A 26,396-nucleotide genomic window follows, 5' to 3' on the forward strand; every position below is an offset into this window, starting at 1 on the left:
CCTGCCTGTCTGATTGCCCCTAACTGCCCTCCCTGGCTGTCCTGATCTCACCCCCAACTGCCCTCCCCTGCCAGCCTGATCTTGCCCCCAACTGCCTTCTCTGCCTCAGCCCCCACCACCGTGGCTTTGTCCAGAAAGAACTTGGACGTCTGGAAGATGGCCAATCGACCGGGTCTAATTAGCATATTACCCTTGTATTAGTATAGATTAGCACCTAAGGGAGCATATGCAAACGTTTTAAGTTATTTTAATGTAGTAATTGTTTAAATCTTCACAACCACATAGGCTACTATTATTGCTTCATTTTCCAGATTAGGAAACTGAAGCATATGGTTACTTAACTTGTCCAATGTCACATCTCTGCTACTTACTAAAGTCATGATTTGAACCTATGCATGATTTGACTCGAATGTAAAGGTTAAAACTACCAAAATACTATGGGGTATAATATTGACATTGACTGTGATATGTCATCTGGGAATATGAAGAGGTTGAGTTTGAGAAGGCCTATTACTGCCTCTTCAATGAGAGCACTTAAAATGCTCAATGCACGAGTTACATCTGTAGTGCACAATGTGAGCTGTTAACTGGTAGCTGCCCTTTTAATTTGATAATGGAAGATAGTCAAACTGTTCCTTGTAGCTATCTACTTTATCCAACAAACATGCCCATCTCTCCTTTCTTGATGGAGCCCTGATTTTGTTCCGATGCCAACATGTTCAGGGATAGTACATCCTTGCTCAAGCACTAAGAGGTGCACTATGATTAAAAAGCATGACAATGCTTATTTCCCCTTGGCTGATGATTAGCTTAGGGAAGGACTTTTAATCTAGTTCTGACCAATGAGAACCTTCTGGAAAGTATTTTGTTCCTTAATGAGAGGGAAAGTGACAGAGTGAGCTGTACCTTCTTGCCTTGCAGGTAGTTATTTGAGGAGAAGATGGTTGGAGCTCAGGGTACCATCCTGGGACCACCATGAAAAGGCATTACATCCTTACAGTGAGCAAACAAAAAAGAAAAGTCTTGAGTCTCTGATGACATTGGTAACTCCCAACACCAATCCCAAACCAGCTTATTGTGGACCTCCTGCTGGGAGCTATGTAAGCACCTGAAATGCTCAGGCTTCTGTTAGTGCGGGCTTTCTCTGTCACTTGCAGCTGAGAGCACCTGGAAAGCCTCCTGGGTCTGGTCCCTGTTTGTTCCACTGCACCGCGTCTGCTACCACACCCACGAGAGGCAGTCATGGTCTATTTGCAATCCTGTCATCTAAAGCAGCTTTCTCATCAGTGTCAAGTTCTTCTTGTGTTTGTATCTTTGGTAGAATCCCAGCCCTCAATCGCATATCAAGAAACCTTGCTTGAGGCTTTTGAGGTTTGGATCTGTTTTGTTTTCTTTTATTGTGTTTATCATTGAAAACAAATAAGACACACTTATTGAAAACTTTCAATTAGTACAAAAAGGAATAAACTTGGACATAAATGTAGCTCTCATTTCCTTCTAGATCTTTTTCTGGGTTGTCCAGTGTAACCTGGCTCCACAGATAATAAAAACAAACATACTGAGAGCTGACCCTATGCCAGGCTCTATTCCCCCTGTTCCAGCTGCCAAACAGATGTTAATTAATGTGAGCCTCACAACATTCCATTATTTGAGTCAGGAACCATGAAAGGAGAGAGAGAGGCCTGGGTGTGGGTCAGTGACAGAGACAATATGAACTTAGAGAGCCCAACTCCAGAGACTGCCCTGCTCCCCTGTGGTGCATAGTAAATATTTGTTCAATCAAAAAAATGTATTTCATTGTTCAAAATTTTAAACTTTTTAATCAAATGTGACAGTATTCTTCTTTAGAGGTTCTGGGCTGGATGTCACACTAAGTGAGGCCATTTAAATTCTGAAGCAGATTAATTACTCAGGTTATTTACTTTAACTTCCAGGTTTCCAAAACATGCCATTTCTTCATAGCATCATGGTCATGACTTCCTAATCCTTTCTCAATGATGTAGCCAAGCATTAGTGTACACATCAGAAAATAAATTCTTCAAATAATTCATTAATCGGTATTAGCAGAAGAATTTTATCACACAAAACACTGCTTTGACATTTCTAATGAAGTCTATCTAAAATGAACATGGCCTCGTTCAGAAGCAATGATTCATTGCATTCACTTTCACTTCCTTATCCTGCCTGAGCCAGACCTCTGTGGCACATCACCTGGGCTCATGCTATGAGAATGCCTTGCTACTGGTAATTAACCGAGAAGAGGGGTAGCACCTAACATCTCCCTGAAAGACTGTTGATAGGTGAACAATGGGTATAAAAGATCCAGCATCTTGCTGAGAATTGTTGATCATGCTTGCAATTATAGCTCATTTCCAAAGGACCTTCAAACAAAAGGATCAATCATTCATTCATTGTGTCTTGTTCACTAGGCTGGCTGGCCAGCATGCTAGCTTCAATGCCTTAAGCAACAATGATACTCTTCCCCTCTCTTTGTAGAATTCCTGACATTCTCCCTGTAGATTTAAAACAATTATGATTGTCATTTTAATGTATAGCAGCTTTTTACAGAAAATGTACCCACCGAAGTTTTCATAAAGGTACCAGTAAGACACCATATTGATGAAGTACCCCAAGAATTAACTAATATCCCAATGGTATTAGTTTCTTTTTTGTTTTTAAATAAATCTTTATTGTTCAGATTATTACAGGTGTTCCTCTTTTTTTCCCCATAGCTCCCCTCCACCTGATTCCCCACCCCACCCCATGCCCTTACCCCCTGCCACTGTCTTCATCCATAGGTGTAAGCTTTTTGTCCAATCTCTTCCCGCACCCCTCACACCCCTCCCCCCTGAGAGTTGTCAGTCCACTCCCTTTCTTTGTCCCTGATTCTATTATATTCACCAGTTCATTCTGTTCTTCAGATTTTTTATTCACTTGATTTTTAGATTCACTTGTTGGTAGGTATGTATTTGATGTCATTTTGTTGTTCATAATTTTTACCTTTACCTTTTTCTTCTTCTTCCTCTTCTTAAAGAACACCCTTCAGCATTCCATGTAATCCTGGTTTGGTGGTGATGAACTCCTTTAGCTTTTTCTTGTCTGTGAAGTTCTTTATCTGACCTTCAACTCTGAATGATAGCTTTGCTGGGTAGAGTAATCTTGGTTGTAGGTTCTTGCTGTTCATCACTTTGAATATTTCTTGCCACTCCCGTCTGGCCGGCATAGTTTCTGTTGAGAAATCAGCTGACAGTCGTATGGGTGCTCCCTTGTAGGTAACTAACCGTTTTTCTCTTGCTGCTTTCAAGATTCTCTCTTTGTCTTTTGCCCTTGGCATTTTAATTATGATGTGTCTTGGTGTGGTCCTCTTTGGATTCCTCTTGTATGGGGTTCTGTGTGCTTCCTGGACTTGTAAGTCTATTTCTTTCACCAGGTAGGGAAAGTTTTCTGTCATTATTTCTTCTAATATGTTTTCAATATTTTGCTCTCTCTCTTCTTCTGGCACCCCAAAAATTCGGATGTTGGTACGCTTAAAGTTGTCCCAGAGGCTCCTTACACTATCTTCATATTTTTGGATTTTTTCTTTTTGTTTTTCTGGTTGGGTGTTTTTTGTTTCCTCATATTTCAGATCTTTGGTTTGATTCTTGGGGTATGTTGATCTACAGTTGAGTTTCTGTATATTCTTTATTTCAGACAGTGTATGCTTAATTTCTGACTGGTCCTTTTCCATTTTTTTGGCATTCTCATTTAGATCCTTAAAGGTCTCACTAAGTTCCTCAGCGGTTTTTAGAAGATTCTTGAGCAACCTTATAAATGTGATTCTGAACTCTATATCATCCAGTAGTTTGCTTTCCTCCATTTCTCTCATTCGTGACATGTTTCTTTGTCTCCGCATTTTGCTGCTTCCTTGTGTTGATGGAGTGGCTTTGTGTGGTAGGTGACCTATAGGGGCCAGTAGCTCAGCCTCCCCAGTAACCTGAGGTGGATGCCTTTGGTACACCCCTTTGTGGGCTGAGTGCAAAGTCTTGGTGTAGTTAAGCCTTGATTGCTGTTGGTACACTGGGAGGAATTGACCTCCAGGCCAATTGGCTGTGAGGACCCGCTGTGTCTATAATGGAAGAACTGCTGCGCTGGAGACACGCTTATGGTGCAGGACTTGTTTCAGTGGGGCTTTGGTGCTCACTGAGTCTGCCTCTTGAATGTGTCACTTATGGATGTGAGGAGTTGAAATCTGGTGTCTCACACTAACCACTAGGTACACTGGCTTCTGGATCTCCAAATGGGGTGCAGGTCAGCTACTGTCTGAGGCCACCCAGCAGGAGCTACAGCAAGAACTACGGTTTTCTCCTCTTTGCTTGGGGTTTGGAGGTTTTGGAGCTGTCTGACCTGGGCTGCAAGTTTGCTAGGTTAAGCTGCCATAGGGCAGGCCATTCATATGCTAAAGCCGTTGCTTGGAGCTTGGGTGGGTTTGTAGGTTGTGCGGGGCGGGGTTTCAGGGCCTCACTAGGCTAGGGCGTGGCAAACAGCAATGGCTGCCAGTTAGCTGGCTCTGCATCTCCAACCGCGTCCCCGCGTCCTGTGCCCTGCGCCCCAGCACAATAAACAATTATTCCTGCACGCAGCCCTGCAAGCAAGCCTCCCTCACTTTCCGACCCCACGGCAGACAGTCCAGCTTCTCCCCTTCTCCCCATAGGAGTTTGGGTCCCCCGCGTCTCCCCAGAAACTGGAGTTCGGAGTAATCGGGAGCTTATCTCCCTTCGGGTTGAAAACAGCAGCGCTCCCGATTCCCGCGTCTCCGTACCTCAGCTTTTCCGCGCTTGTGCACCCCTCAATGCTGTTTGCTCTTTCCTTCTAGTTGTAGAACTTCCACTCAGCCAGCTTTCCCGTGGTTCTGGGTGATAGACGTTTTGTCTTTTAGTTGTAGTTTTGAAATTGTTGTGCGAGGCAGCAGTTTAGGTGTTTACCTATGCCGCCATCTTGGATCCTCCCCGTATTAGTTTCTTATGTCTGCCTTAACAAAGTGCCACAAATTGTGTGGCTTAAGACAATAGAGCCCTAGCCAGTTTAGCTCAGTGGATAGAGCATCAGCCTACAGACTGAAGGGTCCCGGGTTTGATTCTGGTCAAAGGCACGTTCCTCAGTTACAGGCTCTTTCCAGGCCCGAGCCCTGGTCGGGGCTCTTGCAGGAGGCAACCAATCGATGTGTTTCTCTTACATCAATAGTTCTCTCTGTCTTTCCCTCTCTAAAAATCAACGGGAAAATATCCCCGGGTGAGGATGAAAAGAAAACAAAAAGCCAACCGAAGTTGATTATCACAGTTCTAGGAACTAGAAGTCTAATGTCAGATGGCATGGCGGCAGGGCCATGGTCTGGAGGAACTTTCCCTGTCTCTTCCGAGCTCCTGGTGGTGGCTGACAGTCCTTGACATCCTTGCCTTGCCTCTGTGTCACTCCAGTCTCTGCCTCTGTCATCACCTGGGTTTCTCTCTGTGTGTCTATGTTCAAATTTCTCTCTTCTTAAGAGTATGGCAGCCAGCCAAAACCGGTTTGGCTCAGTGGATAGAGCGTCGGCCTGTAGACTGAAAGGTCCCAGGTTCGATTCCGGTCAAGGGCACGTAACTTGGTTGCGGGCACATCCCCAGTAGGGAGTGTGCAAGAGGCAGCTGATCGATGTTTCTCTCTCATCGATGTTTCTAACTTTCTATCCCTCTTCCTTCCTCTCTGTAAAAAATCAATAAAATATATTTAAAAAAAAAAAAAAGAGTATGGCAGCCAGATTGGATGAGGGCGCATGGTAATGACCGTGTCTTGATTACATCTACAAAGACCCTATTTCCAAATGAGGTCACATTCCCCAAGAACTGGGGGTTAGGGCTTCAACATATATTTTTGAGGAACACAATTCAACCCATAACAGATAGAATACATGCAAACATGCTTTAGAGATAGAATGTTTTCAAGGCCAGGATCTGGAAGAGTTTGTGGAGTTTCTGCCTCCAGTTTCCCTGGCTGCTCTCAGATGTTTCCTTCGTTTGGACTCTTCACTGTGTGCTGGTGTGTTGCACGCTGACAACTGTATGCTCTTCCCTCTTCCAACATCCAAGGCCCTGGATAGCCCGCTCAGCCTCGCCTCTCACCTCTCTTAAGCACATGCTGCTCTCCCCCCAGTTAGTGCTGACTGGGGGGCCGCTGTCTGCTGTGCTTGTGTCCTGGGGCCCTCACCTGACACCTAGTGTGCTAGGAAGCTGTTATTCCTCCTGTGGGAAGAGAACATCCCTTCTCTCACATCTCAGTGCTGAGCGCACCCCTGAAGTAGAAAAGTGCCCAGGACATGCTTGTTTGTGGGGGTTGGATTCAGAAAAGGGATCCTGACAGCATGTAGATACCACAGGTAGAGACAGCATGTAGGTCTCTACAAGGAAATACAAAACTTGACATTACCAATGGAAATTAACTATGGCTCAGAATCCTGTTTGGTAACTAGCCATAAGACTTAAATATATACTCATGAATGTCAGTTAATTTATTCATATCCTTTCCCTGCCCCAAATCAGAAAATACATCTCCTAAACATTAATGGATAAACCCTGTCAATATCTTATTTTGTAATCTTGCTCAGAACTGATCCCACACTTCTGTGGATCATCACACTGATACACTCTGTCTTTCACATAGAATTCCTCAGATTCAGCAAAACGAAATGTATTCCACTTAATAAGAAACTCTTATCTCATATCTTCCTTGGAGTTTGTATCAAATCGATCTGATTATAGTTTGAGTTCTGAAACATTTTAGTTGATAAATCTCTTGGCCCACTCGGATGGGCGTTAGCCACATACACTGTATGTGGATGTTACTAGTTCAGCTGTCAGGGCCCATCTTATTTCCAAGTTCTTGGGTGAGGCATCCGCTGTGTCATGTTTAGTGGCACACTTTGAACCTGGCCCTGAAGGGGGAGGAGTGGGCACTGTTGTTTCAAGTCCCCTCACCTGAGAACTGGTGTTTGGAATTTGTTTACCAGCCTTTCCTGCTGGCAGAGAGCAGGCTGCCCCCTGCCCTGGCAAGTTGGTCCTGTCAGACTAGATACGTTCCAGCTCCTTTGGAAGCAGGGTTATCTCCCTCTGTTCAAGTTCCTCGCCCTCAGCCCAGAGCCTGGCCCGTGGGGGGAAGCTCAAAGGGTGATGGGGAAATTGGACAGTGTTCCTTTAAGGCAGGTAGCCTGGAGGGGAGCCTGGGTCCCTGTTGTGGACACAGCCCTGAGCTGCAGGAGCTGCAGTCCAGGCCCAATAGGCAGGGAGCTAGGCAGGGTTGTTGTTTAGCTTAGCAACCACCCGCGCGTCCTGGAGGCCCAGGGGGTAACTCAGCCACTGGAGGCCCCATCCGCACCCTCAGTCGCGGGGGCGCTGGCAGCCGCGCACCTGGGCGCTCGGGGTCTCAGGGCACCTGGACAGAGAGGGACAGAAGGTGCCGCTGCCCCCGCAGCCTCAGCCTCACGAGCCATCTGGGCGTCCCAAAGGGGGTCTCCAGGGCTTCGGGGCTGAGCCCGGAGACGCTCCTCTGCGTGGGGAGCGCACTAGAGGCCCCTGGGGGACCCCCACAGACCAGAACCCCAGGATCCCCGCCCCGCCCGGGGCCGCCTCCTCCGGATCCTTGCGAGCAGGGTGGATGGAGCCCGAAGCCCGGCTCCCCGTGGTCTTGAGGCTCCAGCAGCAGCGAGGACAGCATTTCCAAGTCTGGGCCATGAAGGTCGCTGTGTTGGACCTCGGGTCTCTCTTTTCAAAAATCTTCAAGACGTTGACTGCGTCCCCAGCGTCCCCGGCGGTCCCCTCCCTGGTTGTGTCCTCCAGCAAATCGGAAGGCGCTGCCATCGCGGGGCCGGCGGGCACAGAGCTGAGCATGGCCCCCACCCTGCCCCTCCTCCCCGCCTTGGCGCCTGACTCCCCCTGCGCCTCGCGGGGGCGCCCGCCGCGCCCCATCCTCAGCTCACCGCCTCCTACCCCAGGGTCTCGGTCGCCAGCCGCGTGGCAGAAGCAGTAGGGACGCCCTTGTCCCTGCCCAGTAGCCCCAGAGCAAGCAATTCCAGTCCCCGCCCCAGGACCTGCCCCAGGACCTGCCCCAGGACCTGCCCCAGGACCTGCCCCAGGACCTGCCCCTGGCCCCATAGGGCGGTGGCTGCAGAGCCCAGAGCTCCCCTGCGCACTTGGAAGCAGGGGCGCGGTCGACCTCTGGCCCTGGCGGGGTCTGGGCGGCGCTGCCGTCGATAGGGGGCGCCGCGGGTAGCAGCAGCAGTTCAGCCTCGAGCCCATGGAACCCCCGCCAGCTTGGCCCCGGAAACCAAAACCGAGAGCCCAGCGCTTGGATGCCCGCCCCTACCCCCACCCTCACCCCCCACCCCCACACCCGTGCCGGGCCCCAAGACCCTCTTCTTCACCCTTCGGGCATCGGCGAGGAGTGGGCCTCGGATAGCGACTCGGAGGAGGCCGGACACGCGTGAGTGGCAGCAGGGTCCGGGCCCTCTCTCCATGAGACCCCTACCCTTCTGTCTGCAGCAGCCACCTAGCTGGGCGAGCTTAGAACACAGTGCTATTTGTAATGACTTCTACCAACGCCCTGGGCAGCCTCCTTGCCCATTTCCTGGGTCCTAATTTTGCGCATTTCTGTTCTTTTTAACTCCCCTAGTCAGGCTTTTGCTCAACTCTCTCCCAGACAGCCCTCTGCTGTTCACCAGCTGGGCGGGAGTGTAGATGAAGCAGGCTTGAAGGGAAAGGGGAGAAGTTGGTGTCACTTCTGACTCAGCCTTGAGGGGTTGTCTGACAGCCTGGTTTTCTCCAGGACTCTGAAAGGAGCTCAGGTCCCTGCCTCTAATGCAGAATATGGCAGGCGTGCAGGCAGCTACAATTTGAAGAAATGATGCCTCCCACCTTTTCAAGGATCAGCCCCAATTCTTATCCCAAGTGGGATGGGCTTTCTCCATGCAACATCCGGTTAATTTACATATGTATAACATCATCTGACACCCAGGACACTTGCAATGCCCAGGACACCTCTGATGTCTACCTTAGAGCTCCTGAGGCTTTGCAAAGTGCCCTCAGGTGCCCCAGAAAAGCTGACAACCATTTCACTGGGAACTGGAGGACATTTCCCTCAACACACACACACACACACACACACACACACACACACTCACAGGCACACACATTCTTTCATCACCATGAGCAGGAATGAAAACACTCTTCTTATCAAGTGTGCATTTTAGAATTAATGAGCAGTTAAGTGGGTGCAAAAATATTCAGCTATCTGCATCCTACAAGAGAATAGTGAAATGGTTAAAGGCAGACCACCAGGGCCCATTCCTGAATGGAGATTTCTGCCTTATGATCTGGTGAAGGAAGAAGAGTTAGACCTGCCAGCAAAGAACCCTCCCCCCGCAACAACCCCCACCATCCCTGCCTCCTCCCACACACATCCACACCCACCTTCACCAAAAATAAATTACCTGGAGAACTTTTGCATTAAGACAGATTCTAACCCATTCACAATTTAAACCATTACATTTTTAAGAAACTGCATGGCATTCACCTCCGTTCTAAAACAAGCAGTTAAATACGTTTTTTCTTTTCATTTACAATATCGCAGTATGAAATACATGAATTGACTGAGGACAATGGGGGCACATGCCTCCTCCAGTGAAATCAAGACTGTCTCCCAGGGAGTGATCTGCTTGGCCCCCCAGGGAGCCAAATTCCATCTGGGGACTCCAGGGCTGCTGAGTTTTCTCCAAAATCCACTCCACATACTCGACCACATTAGTGTGGATGCCCGGTCGCTCCTTTGCGGCACAGCCATCGCCCCAACTTGTGATGCTCACCAGATACCAGACTGCATTGTGTTTACAGGACAGGGGACCCCCCGAGTCTCCCTAGGACAAGGGGAGAAGAGGAAAGGCATACAGATCAGTTCAGGCGCTTCTCATTGGAAACGTATTTGGCTCAGAGTGATTTCACCTCAAATTCTGCCATGGCCCTTTAATAAACTCCAGTGCAAGGCCACAAATACATCGGGTTCCCTGCTGATTGTCAGGAGACTGCGTTTTTCAAAAATTAATTTATTTTGTATTAATATTGGTCAACAGGATCACATAGGTTTCAGGCATGTGTTTCTATGTTACAAGACCAGTGCATTGCACTGTGTGCCCACCACCCAAAGTCGAGTCATCTTCTGTCACCATATATTAGGTCCCCTCCATCCCCCACACCCAGCCCCCTTCCCTCTGGCAACCGCCACACTGCTGTTTGAGGTCAGGAGGTTCAGTTCTATCTCCCACATATGAGTGAAATGCTAAGCAGGGGGCGCCTGGTTAGTACACGGATGTGTTCAGTGCTCTGGTTTGAATAGACTCAGTTGGTTGAGAACACTGTTACCTTACAGGTGTCCTTCCCTCCATCTTTATAGCCCACACAGATCATCTTATTGGTTATCTTATGTCCTGGGTATCTTGCCTGGCAATCTTCATGCATCATCAGGGGTATCTTGTGCCAGGGGGTCTTAATCCAGCATCTTGAAGGGGTTCAGAAATCTGGAGAAGGTGCTGTGTGTAAATTATTCAAGAGTCCGGAGACGAAACATAATTTTAGAAGGCATTTTGGGGAGCCAGAGAAAACTTAGCTAAAGGAACTAAATTCTCTGTCTCTCTGGACCCCTTGCTTTTTATTAACACAAATTGTCCTAAAGCAAGGTAGATATACATATCAAAGGCAAGGTTTAGTATACAAAATCCATTGTCGAATTGGGGGAAACTGCCTATGGCTGTTCAGCTGTTTGGCCAGCAGGAGGCAATAACATGTAGACTGAAATGCCCTCAGCTGTCTGGCAGCAAGCAATCATTTATGCATCCTTTTCAGGTTTGGGGAAATGCCCTCAGCCATTTCCAATAGGCAATAACATGTGATTCAGCCCTTGCTGAGTCCCCAAGTTCCATCAACCTTTTGATGAAACTCTTGCATTTATGACATGCTGGAATTAGCTTCTGTCAATCTTGGTTTTCTGGAGAGTATTTGGATTTTACCTGTGAAAAATTTAGTTTGTTAATGGAATAACCATAGATGTAATATAAGTATAAATAGGTATTTAAAATATAAATAAATGTATTTAAAGTCAAAATTTTACCTGCATAAAATCTAGAAAGAAAAAACCCTGGGCTTGTCTCATAGACCTTTTATAATTACAGTGTAAGGGAGACATTTTATCACTATTGTCCTATATTGTTAACATTAATAAGTTAAGAAACTAATTAAGGCTCTAACTGAAATAACTTGCCACAGAAAATAATTGGATAACAGGCTAGAACATTTACAGAAAAGAGCTAGGTTTCACATTGAACTTCATTAGAAATAATTTGTCTCTAAAACAAATGTCATATTTAAAATTCCCAGTCAAACAGATGTGGTATCCTCCTCACTTGGGGCGGGAGAGTGTGGGTTGTCTTTCCGTCTTTTTCCCCATGCTTTCTGTAGTACATGATGTTATTATTTTACTTGCATTTTAGCTGGAAGACGTGATATAGCAGAAAAGGTTATGATTAAATTGTGGTTTTTATCTGTAAAATGGGGCATGGAGAGAAACATCTTTTTTTTTTTTTTTTTTACCTCTTATTTCCCTGTGCCCCCAGCAATCAGTATATATTACATCTCTATCCGCTTTGGAAGGTAGGCATATGGGTTGTTGAAAATCTAAATTTTAAAAACATAGTTTAGTTATCAGACGTAAAAGATACCTTCTTTCCCAGGAGGCTTTGCCTTCTGATTGCATTATTTAGTATCTTCTTTATTTATTCCATTCATTTCCACTCCTTGTCATACTTTTCCAGCCTGTTTGCACAGTCCAGGATGAGGGAAGAGAGACAAGTCATGGCCTCCCCCACTGTCCATCCCGCCAACCGGACTGTGCCCCTGGAGAAGTTGCTTCTGTCAGGCGCTTCTCTTTATTGCTCTGACCTGCAATCCTTCTGTTCCTAAAAGGAAGCTCTAAACCATCCTCAATATCCCAATGTTATTAAAATTATGCCATTTTGTGCATCTGAAGAAGCCTACAGAAAGCATATCATTTTACCCAAACCCCCAAATAAGATTCAATAATCAGGAATGACTGTCAGCCTTCAGTCTTAATAGGTGGAAAGACTAGCTTTGCAGACGCTCTCCGTTCATAATAACAGCACGTGGAGAGACGGCTGGGGTCAGGACACATGATATCTAGCTCAGCATTGTAGACAACTTGCCATTTTAAATTCTACATACCTGTGTAATTCATTCTTGTTTGCAGTTTCACCAAGGCAATAGCATACCCACTTTCTGCCATTTGATATTGATCATGAATTATCAGTTCTTGAACCCCAAAGGAAGATGTATTCTCTTTTATTTGCAATTGATTTAAAATGCCATCATAGACACGTAAATCTTTAAGTGACTCTACTCTAAGAAGTAAATAATAGAGAAAAAAATTTCCTTTACCAAATAGCTCTCAAACATTTGAATTATTTTGCTATTTAAATGGCTATTATTAGCTATACATAATTTTTTTTGCCAGTGATGGGCTTTTATGCGGAAAGAAGTGATTTCATGCTAAGATGTTTCAGCTACATATATCTTGTATCTAGAGGGTCCTGGGTAGCAATTACCTTATATTAAACATGAAAAAGTGAATGAATTCTCTTTTTATCCTTCAACACACACACCACAAAGTGTTCTGGGTTTTAGTCTCAATCCTGCCATTGATTAGCTGTGACCCTGAAAAATTCACCCCATTTCTCCATATGTAAAAGGTAAAAAAGACTATTGTCCTCAAAAGTATCTTTGAGCTATCATGTGAGTATAATCTGTATATTCATAAAACAACCAAACAAAAGCCCCAAACCATGTTTGTAAACAACTCAGAGGATCCTGAAATGCAAAGAGGATAGTGGCCAACGAAAGGCCCCTGGGATACACATACTGTCCCAACAGAGCTGTGTACATTTGGCCAATCCTCATAGGAAACCCAATCTGAGGATGCATGAGAAACTCTTCCTCTGTATCACACACACACACACACACACACACACACACACACACACACACAGTGAGCCTGACTTGGGGGGAGGGGAGGAGGGGGGAGAGAAGGAAGAAGGGAGGGGGGAGAGAGAGAGAGAGAGAGAGAGAGAGAGAGAGAGAGAGAGAGAGAGGGAGAATTTTCTTTGCGTTTAGTTCGGGACCCAGTGCCCAGGACCATACACAGAGATGATGAGCTCTTATGGGAAATAACAAAACCCCCCTGGGGATGCGTGTGCACTTAAACGGGAAAGTGGGATAGGCCACAAACAGCCATGTTTCTGCATCTATTCTGATGCTGGCGGACCACGAGTGGCTCTTCCTTTTGGCTTTTTTTCACTAAAGATGGAAAATTAAGTTAGCAAGTAGAATAGTTTACATTTTTTAAATGTGCTGAAATATTAGTGGTAGGTTTCATATATGTGTGAGCGTGGTGAACAAGTGAAAACAGGAACAGTACTGACTCCTTGAAACAATGAGCAGCTGTTAATACCACTGTGCCCGATGATGGAGCCCCCACACAGGTGTCTCCGGGTGGGTGCAGAGATGTGCAGAGTTACCTGCCGTGGTCACTCACCATGAGCAGACTCCATTCCCCCAGCAATGCTGACCTTGATTTTGGTTGTGCATTCTACAACAGAAGGATTGCAATGAGTAGCTTCCTAAATCTTCATTTTCAATCAGTAGTTATGGTCCTTCAGGCACAAAGGGAAGAAACTTTCCCTCTGTCCAATCTTTTACCATGACGCTGAAGAAATGTTATCATCAAGTTGGCAAAGCAAAACATGCACATAAAAAAATGAATAAGTCACCTGGTCATTGTATGTCCCTAAAGATTCCATCATCTGGCACTACGAGGCAATCTTATCCTCCCTCAAATGATATCCCTGATTGTTCTTGTTTTTTAAATATATTTTTATTGATTTCATAGAGGAAAGGAGAGGGAGAGAGAGATAGAAACATGAGCGATGAGAGAGAATCATTGACCAACTGCCTCCTACACGCGCCTTACTGTGGATGGAGCCCGCATCCCAGGCATGTGCTCTGACCAGGAATCAAACCCTGACCTTCTGGTTCATAGATCGATGCTCAACCACTGAGCCATGCCAAGTGGGCCCTGGTTGTTCTTTTAAATAAATCAGTTGTTTGTCACGTGTCCCTCCCAGATCAAGAACATCACCTGGGAATTTGTTAGAAATGCAATTTCTTGAGCCCCAACTCAGACCCAGTGATCAGAAATTCTAGTGGTGGAACCCAGTAATCTGGCTTTTAATCAGCTCTGTTAAAGTTTGAGAACTACTGTCATAATAAAAAGTTGAGCACCCCACACTCAGTATGTCCAGTGCACCCCCATTCTCTTCCCCTTGGGCTGACCTTAGTCCATCACTCCTATTCCAACCTGAGATGCTTTTCTGTTTCTGAGTTGCTTCTGCCCTTTGGTCTTGTTGACAGTTGGGGATCTTTGATGCAACTCTTGATACCTTTCAGGGACTTTGATTCAGAGTTAGCCCTTGTGTTTCTTTCCTGTCTTGGCTGCCTCAAGCAGGATAGTCCATTCTATTTCTACTTCCTGAGATGCCAGACACCAGAACCTACCCTGCTGGTTGGAGGCTTGGGCTAATCTGCTCCAATAACCTACATAGAATGGGAGTGAGGACCTCATAAACAACATTTTTCTAGAACAGTGCTTTTTATATCTCAGTGGGCATATGGGTCACCTGGTTTTTGTGTGTGTGTGTGTTTTTTTTAATGCAGATCTCAACTCTGTGTCTAGCATTATACTTTGTGTTAAGAAATATTTCCTTGGATGGCAATCTTTCTGTATCTTCAGAAAGTTTAGTTGTATTATAGACCAATGACACTACAAGACATAATAAATATCTTGATTAGACATTTCCTTTCATATGAGGATACTATTTCATCTAATAGAGTGCAGCAAAATCTAATCATCTTGTGCCACTTCATTCAGAAGGTCCATTAAAAAGACATAAGGTTTTATTTTCCCTCATCTTACATTTTCTGCTTTAGCTATCAATTACACCTGATACATTCTGTGAGCTTTACAGAATAGAGTCCATATCGTCTGCAGAGAAGAACATAATGAAGGAAGGAAGGTGCAGAATGGATTCTGCAATTTAAGGCATAAGTGCTGGTTCCTATTTTACAAACTATGTCGACTTCACTAACAACAAAATTTGCTATGTCCCTTTTAATGCTTGGTAGAACTAAGATAACTGACTTATAAACACTCCTTCTTGTCTTAGGTAAACTTATTGTGAGGAAAACGGAATGTATGAGACATAACTGCTTTGACTGACTTTGTAAAGAAGAGGGAGCCATCTAAAGATTCCCATCAGAGCCCCTGGACATCTATATATATAAAGAGGTAATATGCAAATTAGCCAGGATGCCTTAAGGCGTCATGACTGGCTCAGGAGGAGCTGTGTGCGCAGATGGGCGGGAGGGGCTGCGTGCCACCCCCAGCCCCAGTAGCTGTGGGGAGGCTGGGGCTGGGGGTGGGCCAGAGCAGAGACACAATACACAGGGGCTCCTGCTCTGAGCCTCCATGGCATGGCTCGGAGCAGGCCCCCACCCCAGTGGACACACACCAGGGGGGCCTCTGTGTGTGAGCTATAGAGGAAACACCTTTTCTGACTGCTCATTGGCTAAGCTCCCTGTACACCGCCACTCGCAGTGTTCTTGGTAACTTGGGTAATAAGAATCCAAGAAGGTGATCTAGAGTTTTTCCACCTCACTCCTGGAGGAAAAAATGAAGGTCCACTACGGGAGGGGCTAAAAAATGTCATATCCTGCCCTAGCCAGTTTGGCTCAGTGGATAGAGCCTCGGCCTGCAGACTGCAGGGTCCGGTTTTGATTCTGATCAAGGGGATGTACCCAGGTTGCAGGCTCCTCCCTGGCCAGGGCCTAGGTCAGGGATCATGCAGGAGGCAACCAATCGAAGTGTCCCTCTCACATTGATGTTTCTCTCTGTCTTTCGCTCTCTCTTCTCCATTCTCTAAAATTCAATGGAAACATATCTTCAGGTGAAGATAAAAAAAAAAAAAAAGAAAAAAATGCCATATCCTATCAAAGATACATCTTGAAAATGCCTAAAGAAAGTCGTCATTTCTTCGTGGTGAAGGGACTGGAGTTCGTGTTGATGAAAACACCTTGGTGGCTGTGGCAGCCAGCAGTGGCAGTAGCAGTGGGTGGCACCTTTCCCTGATCAGTCCAGTTGCCTCCCACAGAGGGAGGCCAGACTGCAGCTTAGGCCTGCTCCCCATGGGGAACGGGCCTAAGCCATCAGTAGGACATCCCCTGAGGGCTCCCAGACTGTGAGAGGGGGCAGGCTGGGCTGAGGGACCCCCCACCCAGTGCATGAATTTCATGCACTGGACCTCTAGTTAAATAATAAAAGCCTAAAATCACATGATTTTATGTAAATCAATAAATCCTAAAGGTATAATAGGGTGTGATGGTATTTTAAGGAGGAGTTTGTATGTTATACTTCTTCCTGTTGGCAATTTTATTTCTTAGATTAGCAATTTTCAACTAATGTGCTGCAAGAACTTTTAAAACATGCAAAACCTGGCTATTTAGTCATAGGCACTGACCTCTTTTTCCTTAGATTATATATATAAAAAAAAGATAACAGTCAACACAACAACACCTGTTGTGAATGAATCAAAATTGTACCTATTTTTTGTTAAATCAGCAAAAAATGTTTTTTGCTGTGGGGCAGAATTTTAGTCATTAGTTTATGTGTGCCATGAGATGAAAAAGGCTGAAAATCACTGGCTTAGGCAATCTGTTTGCCTACAAACCATCCCGTGCTACTATTCTCAGAATCGGCCACTGGGCTGGAAACACTGCTGATCAGATTTTTACCCTAATTTTTATGTTATAAGTCTTGTTTAATCTAGATAATTCTTTTATTTCCACTCCCTATGACAAATAAATAAGTTTTTCCAGTAGTTTTTGTGAGTATTCCTAAGTACGCAGAACCTGAAAGAATGAAGGCCTCTGAAAGGGAGCTACTTGAGTATTTCTTGAATAGATCCCTAATTTTTCAAACATATGACGATTATTTATGTTTCAATTAGAGATCAAGTAATGGCCAATGGAAAGAAAATGAATTATCTGATTAACCAAGATGCTGGCTCATATTTCAATTATAAAGGATAATAAGAAAGATAGTTGTCCTCGATGACAAAAAATCAGACATGAAAGTGCTCGCCTACCACAAGTCTCCCCATGAAATACCAGTTGCATAAATGCAGCAAATTAAAACTTATCCAATTATTGCTAGGCAATTTGTTTACGTTTCAAACATGGTCAGAGTGGGTGATAGAAGTGAAAATAACAGATAATTGTAAATCGGTGCTTTTCTTACTAATTTTAATCCCCTTGTGGCTATTATTGACTCTCTTCGTCATGATATATTAAGTATACAATAGCTCCTTCAGATGTATTTTGTCAAGTCACGTGAAACTCACCATTATCCATCTTACATGACCTTAATGCAGTGGTTCTCAACCTTCCTAATGCCACGACCCTTTAATACAGTTCCTCATGTTGTGGTGACCCCCAACCATAAAATTATTTTCATTGCTACTTCGTAACTGTAATTTTGCTACTGTTATGAATCGTAATGTAAATATCTGTGTTTTCTGATGGTCTTAGGCTACCCCTGTGAAAGGGTCGTTCAACCCCGATAGGGGTCGTGACCCATAGGTTGAGAACTGCTGCCTTAATGGATATCCAGAGATGCCTCCTGTCCTATGAAGTATTTTAGTTGGAGATCCATTTGAAGAAAGTGTTAAGTAACATTTACCCCTGCAGGTTGGAAACAAAATGGTATAAACGTGATGCACCTCACAAAGAGATGGGATGGAGCAATGATGGTACCTTCTTGTGTCTTACTTCCCTCCATGGTGAGATTCTTGAGGTGGAAAATAGGTACAAAATTGGCAGGAGATGGTGTCAGTACACATTGTCTGGCAGGCTCTATGTCCTTTTACATCAACAGCATCCAGTTCTTTTCCCAAGAAATCAGTGTCATGGTAAAATGAAGTGTGGTGGAACACTGGACAGCAAATCACACATCAGAGACACAAAACCTTAGCTCCCATCAGTCTCCTCAGAAGAAAGTGATCTCAACCAGAAGAAAGTGTTTTCATTGTTTACCTCGGACGCTGTGTCTGAGCTTTGTGGACTGAAACCAGAAATAGCTCTGTTCTCGTGTACTTGGTAACCCACTTTTAGATGTTTTAAGGAGACAAAGATTTCTAATGGCCAAAAAGGGAAATATACATGAATCATATAAGACATATGAAAGAAAAATAACATTTTCACAGCACATATGTAAGTCAACTCATGTTGACATTTAAAAGAGAACATTTCCCATTTTGAAAATACTCTTCATAAATCACTGAGTCAGACCCCAAGAGCCATAGGTTGGAGACGAGTTTTCAAAACACAACCACCTGCCTTCATAAAAAATGTTTGATCTTGTTCTCTTGTCAGTGTTTGTAGCACCGTCCTTCTTTCTTTCCTTTATTTCAACTCTCCCAGCCTATCTCAAAGACGCAAGGATTTTCATGCTACCTAGAAATCCGCTGCCCGGAGCTGCTGCCAGCTTAGACAGGGATGAGTGGAACCCACCGCTGGCCTCACACCCAAGCAGCATCTTCCTGAAAGGAGTAACTTTTTCTAATTAGCACAAAAGCACAGTCAAGAGCCGTGCTATCCAGTAGCATTTTCTTCATTGATGCCACCGATACAATAGCCACTAACCACCTGTGGCTATTGACCACTGAAAATGTGGCTAGTACAGCTAAGAAAATGAATACTTAGTTTTATTTCATTTTTATTCTTTTAAATGTAAACAGCCAAGTGTTGGCTTGTAGCGCCCATGATCTTCTGTCACCCTGTTTTGAGGGTCAAATGTGCTATTTCTCTCATAGGTATTGATCGGGAACTTTATAAATAAAATTTTAAAAAGAGCAGTGATTACTCAGAATAACACACTGCAAAGGTATCTTTCTAATTTCTGAAACTTACTATGTTCCAAGACTTGCTCTTTACCTCCTTTCTTCTCTACCAGCTGTTTGCTGGTGCCACCCAAACACAGATTTAGAGCGTAAACGTATCTTCTTAATTCCAGAATTCCCTTTCTAATTCCAATTCAACATTTCTCATTGAGCCTCTAATAGATATCTCTCCTCTCTTTAAATCAGCTCCTGGTAACTTCTTCCACATCTCAGTCATTGGCATCTCCATCCTTTCAATTCTGTGGGCCCAAAATCTTGACGCTATCACTGACATTTTCTTTGACAATATACCCCAATCGGATTGCTTCTCTATCATTTCCACTCTGGTCCCAATAGGGAGAGGGTTTCCATCTATTTAGTTGACTAATGGTATCCTTAGTGTCTAGAACAGTGCCTGGTGTATAGTAGGCACCAAATAAATTGTATTAAGTTTGTTAAGTCAGTGAAAGTGACATATATTTTCAGGTAATAGAACAAGAACTTCTGAAATTACAGCCTCACTCAATGGAAACCAGGCTTGCTTGATGGACAAGGGACTCAAGGGCTTCCCTTAGCTGGATTGCTCTGGGAAACACTCTCCCCCAAAATGAGCAGCCTAATCAAGCAAATGGTAAGGGCCCTGAGAATTCTAATGCAGATAATACATACATTCCAGGTTTTGAAACAGATTTAATCTTAAGGTTATTTTTTTAGTGAATCTTGTTAATGAGGGGCAAGACCATAGCAAGTGTCCCTTTAATGATCAAAGAAATTTCCCACACCTCATTATGGCTTCCCATGTTAATATCCCTCAGGAGGGGGAATATTCTCAAACCTCCCTACACCCCCATCCCCACTCCCATCGATGTAGGCCATCATTTCCACCGCTTTCCACTTTGGATTTGACATTTCACTGGTATCTCCAGCTCTTTTTGCCACAGGCTCAGTGACCGTAAACCAGGCATTGGACTAAGTTGCCTCTTAGTGGCCATCCTATAGTTTTCCTTCCATTCAGAACTAGCCAGCTCTCCCTTTGCCAAAGACAGCGACCTCCCTAAGCTAAAGAAAACCAAGGATCCTTGGCAGTACTGGGTGTGTGGTCAGTAGCCAGGGACCAGAAAGGGAGAGAAGTGAGGAATTCTATGCAACTTTTATCTACCTTTTCAGATACTTTGACTAGATTTGTAGTTGCTCAGAATTTTTAATGGTGCATTTTGATCACTGTTTTTAAAAGGTAACACACTAGTCTTACTCTTAACTCCTTACCTTTCAGATTCCTTTTGCGATTCTTGAGAAAAGAAGGTAAAAAACAAACAACTGGGATGGTGAGTTCAAATGCTGGGACAGATGAAGACATCAGGAGCCATGACCTGTCGATGTTACTGTCTGCAAACGCTGTACTGGGGAAATGTCCCCAATACAAGCTGTACAGCAGAAGGAACTATCTTTAGGGAAGCAATTCACCAGTAGAATCTGTAAAATCTCAATCAGAGTATTTGTAAATTCCATATAAAATAGTTTGCTGGGGGGTGAGGAAGGGATGAATAGGCAGAACACAGAGGAGTTTTAGGGCAGTAAAATGCTCTGTATGACAATATAATGAGGGAGGCATGTCCTTATATATTTGTTCAAACCCACAGAATGTACAGCCCCAAGAATGAGTCATAATGTAAACTATGGACTTCCCATGATTATGATGTGTCAATGCAGGTTGATCAATTGTAACAAATGCACTGCTCTGGTGGGAGATGTTGATAATGGGGAGTCTGTGGGTAGTGGGGGTAGAGAGTATATGGGAAACCGCTACACTTTCCCCTCAGTTTTGCTGTGAACCTAACTAAAATCATTCTAAAGAAATAACATCTTAATAATAATTTTTTAAAGTTTATTTTTTTTCAAAATCTTTAAAACCAAAGTGATTATTTTAAGCTTAAATTCAAATATAAACTCTAAGTATATAGGACATAATAAAATTTTTCACAGGATGAAGACACCATGTCATGGGTCCATGTCATCGATGAACATAAAATGGGTGCCCTAAGTTAGGCCCATCAGACCTACCATCCGCAACTGTTATTTAATGGTTCAGTCACCTCGTTAAGGAAATCATAGTTCATCCAGGTGAGAAAGCACACAAGATTTCAGTGAAAATCCAGACACCACTTCATTGAGCTTCGTTATTCTGGTTGGTGTCCCCATTTGGGTATTCTTCAAAAGACAAATGTTACTGAAAATAAGACAAAAATGGAAAAATATTTTATTCTTCCAAATGCAAGTAAGAAAAACCATCAGATGAAGAGACATTCCCACTTGGAGACTGCCTGAGGCATTCAGCTAAGGAATTACTCTGAAAAGCATTGATCTGGAGGCTGGACAGCTGGGTGGAATCCCCACTCTGCCATGACCTGGTGGTTCTGTGAATTTTGCCAACTGGATTTTTCATCAGTAAAATGACAACGTGAGAGAGGGGTGAGAGGACAATGGGGATGTAGGAATTAATGACTTCTCTCTTTTGTAATGCCTAGCAACTCCCAATTTCCTGGCTTATTCACACTATGTTAAGTCTTGGATGTAAAATATCTAAGAAGATGTATTTTGAGGTAAGCTAAAGAGAAAAATGCTTAAATATTAAACATGAAAACTTAACGATTCATTTGGGTGGGGTTGTTTTGCTTTATCATTGTTTTTGAAATAAATCTTTGATACTTTGTTTGCTTTCCACTATTCTGCTTTTTGTGAATGGAGAGAGCAGAGAGTTAAAATCCAAATGCTAGTCATTTGAACTTATTTCCGCATTTCCATTGGATTTCATGTAGCCATAGTTTATTATACAGATCTAGAACATCTCAACTTATTTCTAAATATAAAAGTTAGAACATTTTCCTACCTTTTTTTAAAAAAGAGAACACAGATTAATCATTAGAAATCAAATCATTTTGCATTCTTATATAATAGATTTATCCCTGGAGTATTTCAAAATCCAGTATGAGGCGGGTTAACACATTCCACATGGGCTTCAGTTATTTTGTCTTCGGCAGGAAACTGTTATTTGGAGAACTACAAGTAGTTTTGTTTTGTTTTGAATATGGGGTCAGACTATAGCATCCTTTAGGCTGGGAATGGAACAGTCAGGCCAATTTTAACTGTTTCAAAATTGCCAATTTAAAAAGGTAGGACTTTTCATGAGGAAAACTATAAATATTTATTAAAGAAATGTTTCATGGGTTAAAAGGAAATGTTGGCATCAAGTTGATGAAACTAATTTTCAGGAATCCCCATTTTGCTCTCCGTCAGATAGTGTCATGCCCACGGGCTCACTCACCTGTGCTCTGGGCTTGGAAACTGCCCATCGCCTAGGTGACAAAGTGACAGCAGATGTCATCCGTGCATCTGCCCTGGCACTCCTCCGCATCCTTGGTGACAGGGCTATCATAGTTCACGCCCTCCGTGTCCAGGCCCTCATGAACTTCTGTGTCACAGGCTGGAAATAAAAGCAGAAAAGATGCTTATCTTTCAGACTCTCAGCCACGTGGAGACTTTTCCCTGTAGCCACTGTCCCTCCTGACTTACCCTTTCAACTCGCTCACCCACTTTCCTCAGACGTTGTTTTTACTTTAATCTCCTTCATTCCTACTCTCTCGTGGAAACAGAAAAAGAATGCCCATGTCCTTCTTACAGGGACACAATATTAGACTTGTAAATTCTTTCTGCAGTTTGCTGACCCAGCCTCGCTTGTCTCCTTAACACCAGTGATTGGCTGATTGACTAATTATCCTATTTAAGTATCTACATGACTATTAAGACAAGTGACATCTCAACACTTGCTGCCTTTGATTTGAATTAATAGGTTTAATAAGGACTTTCCTCTAAAATTTTAGCTGTGAAGGAGGGGGAAGTGAATGGTGAGTACTGATGTAATGAGATAGGGCCTATGAGATACATTTGGGTAAACTACGGTGGGGCTAAGGGGCATACATGCCTGCATGCTAACTTTGACTCCACAGAGAAAGAACTTCATTAGGAGACTTTATTTCCATATGTCAGGGTTTTCTTTTATAGCCAGAAGATCATGTGACCATACATATCAATCACAATAACTAGTATATTCAATATGTGTGTGTGTGTGTGTGTGTGTGTATATATATATATATATATATGTATATGTATTTAAAAACCTGCATGTTTTTGTGTCTATTTTTACTTTAGAGGGGAAGGAAGGGAGAGAGAGAAACATCGATGTGAAAGAGACACTTTGATTGGTTGCCTCCCATATGTGCCCTGACCAGGAATCGAACCCACAACCTTTTGGTGTAGGGACAACACTGCAACCAACTGAGCCAGCAGGCCAGGGCAATAGCTGGTATTTACTCATTCTAGTAGGGCTTCTTGCCACTTACGTGGTGTGGGCATTGCTTGAAAGAATGTCCAGAAACGGCTCCTGTCATGTCTACCCTCGGCAGCGTTTCTCTAACGATGTCTTTCAGGACGCAAGTAAACCTGTTTTTTTAAAAAATAACAACTTTACTGGGTGGATATTTATATTTTAAAATAATGTTTTTTTCCCTTATTTCCATCACAATTTATTCCCCCCTACACCCTCCTCCACTTCCATCCCCCTACACCCCACAATCACCACACTGTACTGTCAGCATACAGAAAGGCAAAGAGAAGGAAGTAAACTACTGTGTCTCATGCCGAAAGAAATACTTTCTTAGCACGACTGTGAGTTTGGTTGTTTTCAGCCCAACATCCCCACATTTGAAAGATCACGTGTAATAATCCTGCTTCCTAACAGGAAACGGGTGTGGGCAAACTATGGCCTGCAGGTGAACGCCGCCGGCTGTCTGTCTTTGTACAGCTCACGAGCTAAGAATGGTTTCCATATTTTAATGGTTACATTTTAAACGGTTATATATACATACTTATACAATATCCATGACTTTGTCTCCGGACCTCTAAAGCCTAAAATATTTATTCTCTACCTTGTCAAGAAAAAGATTGCCCACTCTCATTGCAGAGTCCAGAACAGTGAATTTTGTATCTTTAGGGTGCTATGGAATTATCTGAGAATTCAGCAATAACACACAAAAATGCTGATCACTTAATTTGGCAGTAAAGCTTTATTATTAAACTAGAGGCCTGGTGCATGAAATTTGTGCACTAGGGGCAGTGTCCCTCAACCCAGCCTACACCCTCTTCAATCTGGGACCCTTTGGGGGATGTCCAACTGCTGGTTTAGGACTGATCTCAATCTGGGACTGCTGGCTCCCAACTGCTCGCCTGCCTGCCTTCCTGATTGCCCCTAACCGCTTCTGCCTGCCAGCCTGATCACCCCCTAACCTCTCCCCTGCCAGCCTGATTGACACCTAACTGCTCCCCTGCTGGCCCAATTGTCCCCAATTGCCCTCCCCTGCTGGCCCAATTGCCCCCAACTGCCTTCACCTACTGGCCCGGTCGCCCCTAACTGCTCTCCCCTGTCAGCCTGGTCACCCCCAACTGCCCTCCACTTCAGGCCTGGTCCCCTCCAACTGCCCTCCTGTGCTGGCCTGGTCACCCCCAACTGCCCTCCCCTGCTAGCCTGGTTGCCCCCAACTTCCCTCCCTTGCTGGCCTGGTCACCCACAACTGCCCTCCCCTGCTGGCCATCTTGTGGCATCCATCTTGTGATCACATGGGGGCGGCCATCTTGTGAACCACATTGGTGTGGCCATCTTGTGTGAGGGTGTGACAGTCAATTCACATATTACATCTTTATTATATAGGATTTTCAAGTTCCCCCTCACCGGTTTGGCCCAGTGGACAAAGTGTCGCTCCCTGTAGACAGAAAGGCCTCAGGCTTGATTCCTGTCAAGGGCACATACATTGGTTGCAGGCTCGATCCCCAGCCTGGTTGGGGTGCATGTGGGAGGCAACCAGTCCATGTGTCTCTCTCATATCAATGTTTCTCTCTCTGTGTCTCTCCTCCTCCCTTCCACTCTCTCTAAAAATCATTGGAAAAAATACCGTTCGCTGAAGATTAACACCAACAAAATTTTCAAGTTCAACATGGAAACAAAAGTGGTGGGTAGAATGTTAGAAATTTTAAAAAATGTGACTATGGAGACAAAACTACCAAATATAATTTGTGAATCTTGATAAGATTTTGATTAATACCTATACATTACCTTTGGGGGACAATTCAGATGATATAAAGGGATCTTTTTAAATGTTTTATCTCTTTTGTGTAGGATGATGTATGTTGAAATAGTTAAGGGTGAAGGATTATGTTTTCAAACTATTTCACATTGTTAAACATATGTTCAATACAGATAAATAAGACACAATGTCCAAAAGTATTGGTGGTGACAGGGGATCACTATACTCTTTCATCATCTTTATAAAATTTAATTTTTTTCTAATAAAATTATTAGGGAAAAATATCAGTTTAAATAATATTAAATATCAATAATCAATAGAAAAGCAAAGGACAAATGATTGACAGGCATAAAGGTAAAGAGAAATAAGAAAGCGTACCATTAATATAGTGAACACAAGGGAGGTTGCACAGTCCATCCTGAGAGGTATGTCTATTCCTCCCTGATCTACCTAAACACCATGTTATTATTATTTTTTAATCCTCACCCAAGGATATTTTTCCATTGATTTTTAGAAAGAATGGAAGAGAGAGGAAAAGACAGAGAGAAACATTGGTGTGAGAGAAACACATCCATTGGTTGCCTCCTGCATGTGCCCTGACCAGAACCTGGGCCGGGGAGGAGCCTGCAACGGAGGTAAGTACCCTTGATCGGAATTGAACCCGGGACCCTTTGGTCCGTAGGCCAATGCTCTCTATCCCCTGAGCAAAACCAGCTAGGGCCTGAACACCATATTTTTATGTCATATTTAAAATTTCATTTGAAGGAAATATATGTTTAAATTAACATTAAATTTCATTAGATGGCAGATGGAGTTTTATTAGTAGGTAATTGTGTAAAATCTAGTTTCTCTATGTAGAGCTGCAAATACCTACCATGACACAGCGATAAATGTGAAGAGCAAACACCTTGGGTGAAGGGTGCAGATGACTTGGCAGTGCTCGGCGCTTGGCGTAGCAACAGTAGTAATGTCACCTCCTTGAAAGCAGGTGTCTTTGAACAGCTCAGCCACGCATTCTGTCATGCAATCATGGCAGGTGCTATGTGGGATTCTAGGCACATGTCTAATTAGGCAATCATCTACAGAGGCAAACAAAGGAGACTGACTTAACTGAACTTGGAAATCAGGAAAGTCAACACCTTTATGTTAGT

General features: G+C 43.9%; 1 protein-coding gene across 1 annotated transcript; it reads right to left on the minus strand.

The window, feature by feature from the left end:
• Positions 1-9,619: 9,619 nt before the first annotated feature.
• Positions 9,620-26,268, minus strand: LOC308243452 (coagulation factor XI-like; the record flags this gene model as incomplete). The annotated part of the gene is given in 13 exon segments (XM_080659009.1): positions 9,620-9,916; positions 10,419-10,554; positions 11,683-11,726; positions 17,768-17,915; positions 18,003-18,165; positions 18,267-18,367; positions 20,378-20,442; positions 20,446-20,483; positions 20,486-20,552; positions 21,245-21,432; positions 22,434-22,464; positions 23,509-23,608; positions 26,120-26,268. Coding segments are annotated over 13 exon segments (1,527 nt in total).
• Positions 26,269-26,396: the final 128 nt, after the last annotated feature.

This window comes from Plecotus auritus, assembly GCF_963455305.1.
Source record: "Plecotus auritus genome assembly, chromosome: 3".
Lineage (NCBI taxonomy): Eukaryota > Metazoa > Chordata > Mammalia > Chiroptera > Vespertilionidae > Plecotus > Plecotus auritus.